We start from the raw sequence: 12,994 nt of genomic DNA, 5'->3' as shown, positions 1-12,994 counted from the left end.
TTCAAACTCAGTGCCTCTTTGCTTGACATCATGGGAAATCAAAAGAAATCAGACCTCCACAAGTCTGGTTCATCCTTGGGAGAAATTTCCAAACGCCTGAAGGTACCACGTACATCTGTAAAAACAATAGTACGCAAGTATAAACACCATGGGACCATGCAGCCATCATACCGCTCAGGAAGGAGGCGCGTCCTGTCTCCTAGAGATGAACATCCTTTGGTGCGAAAGGTGCAAATCAATCCCAGAACAACAGCAATGGACCTTGTGAAGATGCTGGAGGAAACCAGTACAAAAGTATCTATATCCACAGTAAAACGAGTCCTATATCGACATAACCTGAAAGGCCGCTCAACAAGGAAGAAGCCACTGCTCCAAAACCTCAATTTAAAAAAGCCAGACTACAGTTTGCAACTGCACATGGGGACAAAGATCGTACTTTTTGGAGAAATGTCCTCTGGTCTGATGAAACAAAAATAGAACTGTTTGGCCATAATGACTATCGTTATGTTTGGAGGAAAAGGGGGGATGCTTGCAAGCCGAAGAACACCATCCCAACCGTGAAGCACGGGGGTGGCAGCATCATGTTGTGGGGGTGCTTTGCTGCAGGAGGTGTCAGAGGAAGGGCCTAAAAATTGTCAAAAATTGTCACTAGCCACGCTAATAAACTGTTCTCTCTACTACCGCATGGCAAGCGTTACCAGAGTGCAAAGTCTAGGATAAAAAGGCTTCTCAACTGTTTATCATATATGCATAGTCACTTTTAACTATACATTATGTACATACTAGCTCAATTGGGCGGACCAACCAGTGCTTCCGCACATTGGCAAACCGGGCGATCTGCATTGTGTGCCGCCACCCGCCAACCCCTCTTTTATGCTACTGCTAGTCTCTGTTCATCATATATGCATAGTCACTTTAACCATTTCTACATGTACATACTACCTCAATCAGCCTGACTAACCAGTGTCTGTATGTAGCGCGCTACTTTTATAGCTTGTCTTTTTACTGTTGTTTTATTTCTTTACTTACCTATTGTTCACCTAACTCCCTTTGTGCACTATAAGTAAGCATTTCACTGTAAAATCTACACCTGTTGTATTCGGCGCACGTGACAAATAAACTTTGATTTGATTTGAGGGACAAGTGCACTTCACAAAATAGATGGCATCACAAGGAGGGGAAATTATGTGGATACATTGAAGCAACATATGAAGACATCAGTCTGGAAGTTAAAGCTTGGTCACAAATGGGTCTTCAAATGGACAATGACCCCAAGCATACTTCCAAAGTTGTAGCAAAATGGCTTTAAGGACAACAAAGTCTAGGTATTGGAGTGACCATCACAAAGCCCTGACCTCATCCTATAGAACATTTGTGGGCAGAACTGAAAAGGCATGTGCGAGCAAGGAGGCCTACAAACCTGACTCGGTTACACCAGCTCTGTCAGGAGGAATGGGCCAAAATTCATCCAACTTATTTTGGGAAGCTGAAACGTTTGACCCAAGTTAAACAATTTAAAGGCAATGCTACCAAATACTAATTGAGTGTATGTCAACTTCTGACTCACTGGGAATGTGATGAAAGCAATAAGAGCTGAAATAAATCATTCTTTCTGCTATTATTGACATTTCACATTCTTAAAATAAAGTGGTGATCCTAACTGACCTAAGAGATCATTTTTACAAGGATTAAATGTCAGGATTTGTGACAAACTGAGTTTAAATGTATTTGGCTAAGATGTATGTACATCTTGTATGTATGTAAGGTCTACCTATACCTGTTGTATTAACCTAAGCGCATGTGACAAACAAAACTTGATTTGATTTGCCAAGTGTCTGAATGTCCTTGAGTGGCCCAGTCAGAGCCCAGGCTTGAACATCTCTGGAGAGACCTGAAAATAGCTGTGCAGCAACGCTACCCATCCAACCTGACAGAACTTGAGAGGATCTCAAATCAAATTGTATTTGTCCCATGCGCTAAATACAAAAGGTTGACCTTATAGTGAAATGCTTACTTACAAGCCCTTAACACGTATTTTTCTTAAATGTATTGTTGGTTAAGTAAAAAAAAAAATAAGTAAAAGATATAGATAACATAATTAAAGTAAAATAACAGTAGCGAGGATAGTCGAGGTAATTCGTACATGTCGGTAGAGTTAAAGTGACTCTGCAGAGAAGAATGGGCGAAATAGCCCAAATACAGGTGACAAGCTTGTAGCATCATACCCAAGAAGACTGGCTGACTCAAGGCTGTAATCGCGGCCAAATGTGCTTCAACAAAGTACTATACTGAGTAATAGGTCTGAATATTTCTGTAAATGTGATATTTCAGTTTTGTATTTTTGATAAATTATTAAACATTTCTAAAAAACCTGTTTTTGTTTGTCATTATGGGGTATTGTGTGTAGATTGCCGTTCTTATATTTCTTAATTCCATTCCTTGACTTTTTAGATTCGTGTGTATTGCTAGATATTATTACTACACTGTTGGAGCTAGGAACACAAGCATTTCGCTACACCCGCAATAACATCAGCCAAATATGTGTATGCAACCCATATTTTATTTAATAAGCTAAGATATTGTCGATAATGAAAAACAAAAAAAATATTCGAAGCCTAACTAGATAACACCGTGGCTGACGGTAGCTACGTTATAGTAGCTAGCCTGGCTGGCTTGGAAATCACCAGAAAGTCGGAGTTGAAAGGTCTCAAATAATATTTAAAAATTGAAAATTTAAAAGTAAGGTTTCAAAAACGCTTACCTTTATAAAATGATCACAAGCCCTGAACCAAACTGGTTGCCTGGGTCTATTGATGAAAACACGAATTCTGTTATTTACGCTTGCGCATTACGTCACTAAAAAAGTAACACAACGGCATATAAAAGCCATACAATTTGTTTCATTACTACATGGCGTATTTGTGTAGGCACTACCTCCGCCGTGGTTCATTTGACAAAGCCTATGGAGAAAATAGTGTTTTTGGATAAACCCCGAAAAGGGTATTTGGGAAACCCAGGCTTTGGAGATATACCTTTTGTTCTATGAGATAATCTTCATCAACCAAGGTCACTTTTTGTGAATTTATGTAAGAACATAAAGGCTTCATAATTCATAAAAGTCATGTTAACTGAAAGTTATGATCTTACAGAACAAAACGTATAAGATCTCGTAAGCCTGTGTTAGCCTCAGACCTCATTTTCTGAGTTTGTTCCATTTTTCCCATGGCCTTGTTAAATGTAAAAAATGACTGAACACACCAGAGGTAACTCATAACCGGATTTTAGGAATACAAACTGGCAAACTATATGGCGCTTTCAATGCCGCATTTACATATGAATCGGAACTTGGAAGTTTCCGACTTGCTGATTCTTTGAACGTGGCACGTGTATGACTACAACCAGTTAGCAAGTCGAAAATATCAGAATTTCGTAGTTCCGACTAGCAAGGGAATGAGGCTCAAGACAACTGGGACTCGGAAAAAGATGAGATCAAATCATGACGTCAGTGGTCTTCAGGTCGAAAGTCGGAGCTCAAGAAAGAGTTCCCAAATTGGAATTCCGAGTTGGACGACCTGTTAAATAGATGTTTCTATTTGACATTCTCACAGGCCCATCCTCATCAACGGGGCTGCTGTGGAGGCGGTCAAAAAAAGTTCCTCTGCGTACACATATCCGAGAAGCTGAACAGATCATGCCATCACCCCAATGGACATTTATCATGTCGAATATATATTTATATTTATCAGTCACAGTTAAAAATATTTATTATGTTTCGGTTTCACTCACACTTGCACTTCTGGATCCCGGAGCTTAAGAATTTCACTGTACACTGCAACTACATCTGTGTTCCTATGCATGTGACTAAATAAAAATCGAATCTAATACTTTCAATCTAGACTGCCATATTGTTGAAGTGAAGTCAACACGAGGAGTGTTGTACAAAACAAGGTCATCGGTTTCTGGTACCAATCGGAATGGCTAGAATGTGTTCTAGAAATCGTCGAGGCACTCAGATCCAGACTCATTGCAGAGAAAAAAAATGAACGTCCGTGAGCGTGGAGTAGCAAGACATTTGGATAGCCAGGGGTGTGTTCAGTTCACTTGAACATTTGCTACATTTCAGAATGGTTTGTACTGACCAACACATTTTCCCAAAATGTTCTTGTACAGACTTTGAGAGAAGTTTGCTCCGTTAAGTGTGTGTGCCTTGGTATGGCTTCAAGCAATGAATGATGTATTTAAAGCGCAGTGCTTTAAATGCAGTGCTTCCTACTCAGATGGGCCTGGTAGCTCTCCACCATGACACACTTCTCACTGAAGGGGCAGTCGGTCCGTGTTGTTTTACTGGGGTTCTAACACACTTCCTGTTCACAACCAGGCTGCATCTTAAGGAAGATCAGGTCCAGAGAGTTGGTAACCACAGCCAGTTTCAGCTCTGCGTCTCCTAGGATCTCTTTGGGGGCCGTGGTGTTAATGTCAAAGTTGGGGAACCGAAGGTCACTGCTGTCATTTGTGTAGTCTATACTCCCGCCTCATGAAGTCAGTTGGCTTTCTGTGTGTGTTCAACCAGTTGTTGGGTGGAGTAGAACATCCCAGGACAGTAGAGACAGTTGAGCCCGTGCAGCAGGTTTTCGGATAGGCCCTTCTCAGACAGGAGGATCTCACAACACATTTGACAGGCTTGTCAGTCATCTTCCTGAGGAAGGGAGCGCAAGGCAGCCAGGCACATCACATATACACCACATATTAAACATATGCGCCAATTTTCCAGATTAAGCCACCCTGAACTGAAACACTTTCAATTGAGATTAATTGTGAATGATTTATTTATTTTTAAAATCGAGGACTAGCCTTATTCTGGGTCTGAGAATACAGGCTGTGATAACTGGTTAACTGGTTTTAATAACTGCAATGGAAAAAAGGTGACTTGTCAGTAACATCAAAAGAGAGCCTGTCTGTAGTCCAGCTGTTCATAAAGTCTAATATTGAAAAGACAGATTCGCTCCCATTGGGCATCACACAAAGCAATGGGAAGAACCAATCAGTATCTGTATTTTGTAGAGTAGTCCTTCGGAGATACAACCAGACCCCGTCCCTTTCTCGCTCCTCTGTAAACGGTCTCAACAATGTCAATCATCTCCTGCTTGTCCTCCATGGTCCAGTTGATCTTGTTGTTGTTACCGGTCCCCAGATCTATCATGATGTGCTTGTTCCTGGAACAGTGCAGAGGTCAAGAGAAGGAATATTTTAGTTTCACAGTCATGCAGGACTAAAACAGCAGCGTGGGGCTGTTTAAAGCTGAGCATCCCTTTGCTTTTCACAACTTGCCTATATGGCCTGTGTTCACAATACCCATTTTTGTTGAACATTTGCATTAATTTAGCAAGTCAAAACTAGAGATTGGTTTGCAGGGCTCTGAAGTGAAGGCGGACATGATAACTTGAAACTCACCTGAAGAAGAACATGACAGTGCAAGGGTCATACAGCTCGTACATCTTGTTGAAGTCCGGCACCTCTGTGATGTCCACCAAATAGATGACTGCAAAATTTTTCACCTGTAGTGAGGAATAGTGATGTAGGTACTGTAAAAATAGCAACGTTCAATGAAACGTAGTCACAGATGTGAAATACAAACATCAACATTGGTACAATAACATATATCTTACCTTTTCAGCTATGCTGTACAACACCTCGTCCATTTTCATACATGTTGGGTCCCAATCGTGTCCAAACCTAATAACCAGGGCTCGGTCCTCCTCGGATAGAATGGCTTGGTCGACCTGCCAGCCGTTGTGGAGATGAGGTAGCATGTACGACATCTTGATGCTGCAGTGTTAGCGCGTATCTCCTGGGAGAGACATGTTGGAAAGTAACACGTTTAACGTTAAAACGATTTGGTACACCTTAGTTTTGCGGAGAAATATCAAAATGTTGTTATTAACGATATTTCACAGCGGAACACCCGTTTATTTAGATATAAATGAGCTAACTGAGGCTAAAAGCGAGAAAGCACTATTGCCACTGTTGGAAGACTACTAGCTAGATAGCATAGCACTGGCTTGGAAATTCCCAGAAAGTCAAAGTTGAAAGAACTGAAGTATAATTACAGCATTGAAAATATAGAAGTAGCTAAGGTTTCAAAAACACGCTTACCGTATGAAATTATTCAAGCCCCAGAGCGTGAATTGAAACAAATCGGTAGCCTCGGTCTGTCAGTGAAAAGACGAACAAGAAAGTGGCTTCTATTTTGGTCGTATAGTTATACCAGCCACAAAGTCATAAACCCCGCCTATTTCTACTATTTATCTTTTTAACGGTTGATTTTAACCCTCACCTTAACCACACTGCTAAGCCTAACCTTAAATTAAAAACAAAAGCGACATTCTTTTTTTCATGAATTTTTTACGATATAGAAAATGTTGACTTTATAACTAGTGGAAATCCTGTTGGTTACGTCACTAATACACGACAATATGAATGGACGGCGCATACCAGACGAGTCAGTACATGCATAAAACAATGAGACATATATTTCACCGGATTTACATTTGAGGTTAAAGATCTGCTCTCACACTTTTGGGAAAGGGCTTGTGAAGAAAAATCTTATTGCAAGAACTGGGAGCTCTTTAAATTTGAGGTGTCCAAATATCTTAGAAAATATGGTAGTAATCTTGCTAAGACCAGAAGAGCTGAGGAGGAAAAGGTGATCATTAAGATCTCCTCCCCCTCTTGGGGGAGGAGAAGATGGAACTAATTGAGTTACAAAATAAACTGGATAATATATATAAATTAAAAGCAGAAGGAGCCTTTATTAGATCTTGGAAAAAAATGGATTGAGGAGGGAGAACATAATTCATCCTATTTCTTTAGACTTGAGACATTTCACTCTAAAAATAACACTATCCATAAGTTAAACATTGATGGTGTTATTACAGATGACCAAAAATTAATCGCTAAATACTGCAGCAATTTTTACAGAAAATTGTATAGCTCTACGTACTGTCAGGAATCCACAGATATGTTTTTTTTAACTCACTGAATAATGTTCACTCTATCAGTGATATAGAATCTAAACAGTGTGATGAACCCATCAAAGTTGAAGAGATTATAGACTCTATCAAACATCTAAAGAACAATAAATCACCAGGTGTTGGTGGAATTACATCAGAATTTTACAAATTATTTTCTGAACAAGTAGCTCCCTTCCTATTTGAAGTCTTTTTTAGAGAGTATTAAAAACAATGTTCTCCCTCCTACAATAAGGTTAATAACACTGATACCTAAACCTAAAAAATAAGTGCTGCTCATCGATAACTGGCGTCCAATTTGTCTTCTTAACAATGACTATAAGATATTAGCCTCACTACTTGCAAAAATAATTAAAGAAGTCCTGGATGCAATCATTGATGAAACACAGTCTGGCTTCATGAGGAACATACATATTTCTAACAATGTCAGACTAGTATTAGACGTACTTGACTACTCAGACCTAATAACTGAGGATAGCTTCATATTATTTTTAGATTTTTATAAAGCATTTGACACAGTAGAGCATCGGTTTATCTTCCACTCCCTTGAGAGTGAGGTTTCAAGACTAGTCATTCAACTGAGACTGCTCTTCTCTGTATCACGGAGGCGCTCCGCACTGCTAAAGCTAACTCTCTCTCCTCTGCTCTCATCCTTCTAGACCTATCGGCTGCCTTCGATACTGTGAACCATCAGATCCTCCTCTCCACCCTCTCCGAGTTGGGCATCTCCGGCGCGGCCCACGCTTGGATTGCGTCCTACCTGACAGGTCGCTCCTACCAGGTGGCGTGGCGAGAATCTGTCTCCTCACCACGCGCTCTCACCACTGGTGTCCCCCAGGGCTCTGTTCTAGGCCCTCTCTTATTCTCGCTATACACCAAGTCACTTGGCTCTGTCATAACCTCACATGGTCTCTCCTATCATTGCTATGCAGACGACACACAATTAATCTTCTCCTTTCCCCCTTCTGATGACCAGGTGGCGAATCGCATCTCTGCATGTCTGGCAGACATATCAGTGTGGATGACGGATCACCACCTCAAGCTGAACCTCAGCAAGACGGAGCTCCTCTTCCTCCCGGGGAAGGACTGCCCGTTCCATGATCTCGCCATCACGGTTGACAACTCCATTGTGTCCTCCTCCCAGAGCGCTAAGAACCTTGGCGTGATCCTGGACAACACCCTGTCGTTCTCAACTAACATCAAGGCGGTGTCCCGTTCCTGTAGGTTCATGCTCTACAACATCCGCAGAGTACGACCCTGCCTCACACAGGAAGCGGCGCAGGTCCTAATCCAGGCACTTGTCATCTCCCGTCTTGATTACTGCAACTCGCTGTTGGCTGGGCTCCCTGCCTGTGCCATTAAACCCCTACAACTCATCCAGAACGCCGCAGCCCGTCTGGTGTTCAACCTTCCCAAGTTCTCTCACGTCACTCCGCTCTCTCCACTGGCTTCCAGTTGAAGCTTGCATCCGCTACAAGACCATGGTGCTTGCCTACGGAGCTGTGAGGGGAACGGCACCTCAGTACCTCCAGGCTCTGATCAGGCCCTACACCCAAACAAGGGCACTGCGTTCATCCACCTCTGGCCTGCTCGCCTCCCTACCACTGAGGAAGTACAGTTCCCGCTCAGCCCAGTCAAAACTGTTCGCTGCTCTGGCCCCCCAATGGTGGAACAAACTCCCTCACGACGCCAGGACAGCGGAGTCAATCACCACCTTCCGGAGACACCTGAAACCCCACCTCTTCAAGGAATACCTAGGATAGGGTAAGTAATCCTTCTCACCCCCCCTAAAAAGATTTAGATGCACTATTGTAAAGTGGCTGTTCCACTGGATGTCATAAGGTGTATGCACCAATTTGTAAGTCGCTCTGGATAAGAGTGTCTGCTAAATGACTTAAATGTAAAATGTAATGTAAATGAGAGACTTGGCTTTGGGGATTTTTTCTGTAAGGCTATTATTAAGACTCTATGCAAATGGTAACAGCTCTATCAAATTGAAATATGGCACCTCACCTAGATTTGAGTTAAAGAGAGGAATTAGGCAAGGTTGTCCTATTTCTCCATACCTGTTTTTATTAATCACCCAACTTCTTGCAAATTCTTTAAATAATAGTCCTGTACAAGGTATTTCCATAGCTGGTAAAGAAATTATTATAAGCCAGCTGGCTGATGATACTACACTTTTTCTGAAAGACGCTAACCAAATTCCCATATCGATCAATGTGATACAATCCTTTTCCAACGCGTCTGGTCTATATCTTTACATTAATAAATGTGAACTCATAGCTGTCAAAGATTGTGTGACACTTTCATATTATGGTATTCCAGTAAAAGAAGAACTTACATATTTAGGCATAACCATTACAAAGGATCAAAAGTCTAGAGGTTTACTACATTTTAACCCTATTATTAAAAATACCCAGAAGAAGGTCAATCAATGGCTACAGAGGGACTTATCTTTAAAAGGTAGAGTCCTAATAACCAAGTCCGAAGGTATCTCTAGACTAACATGGCGCTCTATCTTTATATCTTGACAGTAAAATAAGCAAGGAGATAGACCAGATGCTTTTCAAATTTCTTTGGAGAAACCGTACCCATTACATTAGGAACACTGTTGTATTGAACACATGAGTATGGTGGACTGAATTTTCTGGACATTACTACTTTAAATAATACTTTTAAGATCAATTGGATAAAACAATTCCTAAGAAGACCCACTTCAATCTGGAAATTTAATCCTCTTCATGTCTTCTCAACTTTTGGTGGCCTTAACTTCATGTTGTTTTGCAATTATAATATTCACAAAATTCCAGTGAAACTTTCTGCTTTTCATCGGCAGGTTTTCTTGTCATGGTCCTTAATTTATAAACACAATTTTTCTCCACACAGATATTATATATGGAATAATTGGGATATATCGTATAAAAATACTTCTTTGTTTTTAGAATAATGGTTCCAAAATAATATCCTTTTAGTGAGCCAACTGGTAAATGCAGAGGGTCTTTCACTCAGTTATAAGGAATTCACCATTCCCTCAGCTGTTGCTCTGTTATTCAGGAACGTGTCAAGACCTGACCCCCAGAGCCTACCTTCTATTGACCCTGTTGACTCATCAGTAGGAAAGATTTGTTTCTCTTTTGGTCCATTCAACAACAGAGCGATACGATCCTTGTTTCAGCAGGATGTTGTATCTATACCTTGTCATGCCTTATTGGAATGGATTTATTGATAATATCTGTTGGCAAAAAAGTTTGGATGTTGCCACACATACCTACTTGTTAACAAAATTGAGGAAGTTTCATTTAAAATTATTCATAAATATTATCCTGCCAACCACTATATAAAGAAGGTTAAGGAAAACATCAACTCAAATTGCTCCTTTTGTAATCACCACCCAGAAAGTGTTGAATCTTTTTTGGCATTAAATTCATGAAAACTGTGGCAAGACATCAGTAGATTTATAATTGAACACATTTTGTGGAGAGATGTACTGCTTTGATTCTTTACATACGATAGAAATAAGCTGAAACATTTTTATGTAATTAATTTCATTATTCTTTTGGACAAATTTCATATACACAAATGTACATTCACAAACAAAAAAACACATTTTCTTATCCTACAAAAATAAATTGTACTCTACAAAAAAGCTGTTAGAATTGTAAGTCCCTTAAGATCCTTGTGTAAAATTGTAATGTGATATTGTACCCCCTAGCTCGATTGTCCATTGTTTATAATCTACAGTGCCTTGCGAAAGTATTCGGCCCCCTTGAACTTTGCGACCTTTTGCCACATTTCAGGCTTCAAACATCAAATATAAAACTGTATTTTTTTTTGTGAAGAATCAACAACAAGTGGGACACAATCATGAAGTGGACTGACATTTATTGGATATTTCAAACTTTTTTAACAAATCAAAAACTGAAAAATTGGGTGTGCAAAATTATTCAGCCCCCTTAAGTTAATACTTTGTAGCGCCACCTTTTGCTGCGATTACAGCTGTAAGTCGCTTGGGGTATGTCTCTATCAGTTTTGCACATCGAGAGACTGAACTTTTTTCCCATTGCTCCTTGCAAAACAGCTCGAGCTCAGTGAGGTTGGATGGAGAGCATTTGTGAACAGCAGTTTTCAGTTCTTTCCACAGATTCTCGATTGTATTCAGGTCTGGACTTTGACTTGGCCATTCTAACATCTGGATATGTTTATTTTTGAACCATTCCATTGTAGATTTTGCTTTGTTTTGGATCATTGTCTTGTTGGAAGACAAATCTCCGTCCCAGTCTCAGGTCTTTTGCAGACTCCATCAGGTATTCTTCCAGAATGGTCCTGTATTTGGCTCCATCCATCTTCCCATCAATTTTAACCATCTTCCCTGTCCTTGCTGAAGAAAAGCAGGCCCAAACCATGATGCTGCCACTACCATGTTTGACAGTGGGGATGGTGTGTTCAGGGTGATGAGCTGTGTTGCTTTTACGCCAAACATAACGTTTTGCATTGTTGCCAAAAAGTTCAATTTTGGTTTCATCTGACCAGAGCACCTTCTTCCACGTTTGGTGTGTCTCCCAGGTGGCTTGTGGCAAACTTTAAACAACACTTTTTATGGATATCTTTAAGAAATGGCTTTCTTCTTGCCACTCTTCCATAAAGGCCAGATTTGTGCAATATACGACTGATTGTTGTCCTATGGACAGAGTCTCCCACCTCAGCTGTAGATCTCTGCAGTTCATCCAGAGTGATCATGGGCCTCTTGGCTGCATCTCTGATCAGTCTTCTCCTTGTATGAGCTGAAAGTTTAGAGGGACGGCCAGGTCTTGGTAGATTTTCAGTGGTCTGATACTCCTTCCATTTCAATATTATCGCTTGCAGTGCTCCTTGGGATGTTTAAAGCTTGGGAAATCTTTTTGTATCCAAATCCGGCTTTAAACTTCTTCACAACAGTATCTCGGACCTGCCTGATGTGTTCCTTGTTCTTCATGATGCTCTCTGCGCTTTTAACGGACCTCTGAGACTATCACAGTGCAGGTGCATTTATACGGAGACTTGATTACACACAGGTGGATTGTATTTATCATCATTAGTCATTTAGGTCAACATTGGATCATTCAGAGATCCTCACTGAACTTCTGGAGAGAATTTGCTGCACTGAAAGTAAAGGGGCTGAATAATTTTGCACGCCCAATTTTTCAGTTTTTGATTTGTTAAAAGTTTGAAATATCCAATAAATGTCATTCCACTTCATGATTGTGTCCCACTTGTTGATTCTTCACAAAAAAATACAGTTTTATATCTTTATGTTTGAAGCCTGAAATGTGGCAAAAGGTCGCAAAGTTCAAGGGGGCCGAATACTTTCGCAAAGCACTGTATATATACTTGTGTTCCCTCATGTACTTTCTGTATTGATTTGTTGTTAATAAAAAGATATTTCACCGGATGTATAGATGTGAAGCATCTGCTTGGCGTGTCCGGCAGTGGGAGAGATTCTGCAAATGTTCTCATTAAATCCACATTTGATCTCAATACAGTTTTATGTTCCCGAAACTGCAATCGGTTACGAACAGATTGGACTATATTGTGTAGACTTTACTCTGTCAAGGTTGTTGCGTTATTTCGGAGCGTAAAGGCAAATTGCGATATTGCACACGCGCACTTCAGCTACTCTGAACGAATATATGCAAATATAGGCTAGAACACGCCAATAGGATCTCAATAGCTCGTGCTTGGCTCTATCCAGCTCCCTGCTTGCTCTGCCCACAATGACTCGTATGTTCCCATTTGAAACGACGGGCTGTGGTGTATCTTGGTTAAATTATCCTTTGTACTTGTCAGACAATTAATTGCTACACAGATAGAGATCCTAATTATGTTTCTACAGATAGAAATAAAAGCTAGCCATTATTTGATTTGAAATATCCCACTTTTGATAGAGACCAACTTTCTCAGATGGACAGCCATTCATGAGAAATACG

At 40.5% G+C, this 12,994-nt stretch overlaps 1 protein-coding gene across 1 annotated transcript; it reads right to left on the bottom strand.

Annotated features, from left to right (window-relative positions):
• Window positions 1-4,808: 4,808 nt before the first annotated feature.
• On the bottom strand, window positions 4,809-6,349 carry LOC118399454 (thioredoxin-like protein 4A). The gene is made up of 4 exons (XM_035795552.1): window positions 6,154-6,349; window positions 5,667-5,848; window positions 5,452-5,555; window positions 4,809-5,213 (listed from the first exon to the last, which is right to left on the bottom strand). Exons 2-4 carry the CDS (start codon window positions 5,817-5,819, stop codon window positions 5,042-5,044), a joined length of 429 nt encoding a protein of 142 aa, XP_035651445.1. The 5' UTR covers window positions 5,820-5,848; window positions 6,154-6,349; the 3' UTR covers window positions 4,809-5,041.
• Between the last annotated feature and the right edge of the window lie 6,645 nt (window positions 6,350-12,994).

Source organism: Oncorhynchus keta, chromosome 20, assembly GCF_023373465.1.
Source record: "Oncorhynchus keta strain PuntledgeMale-10-30-2019 chromosome 20, Oket_V2, whole genome shotgun sequence".
Classification (NCBI taxonomy): Eukaryota; Metazoa; Chordata; class Actinopteri; order Salmoniformes; family Salmonidae; genus Oncorhynchus; species Oncorhynchus keta.
Note: the sequence above shows the minus strand (reverse complement) of the source record. Positions and strands in the feature narration are given on the sequence as shown.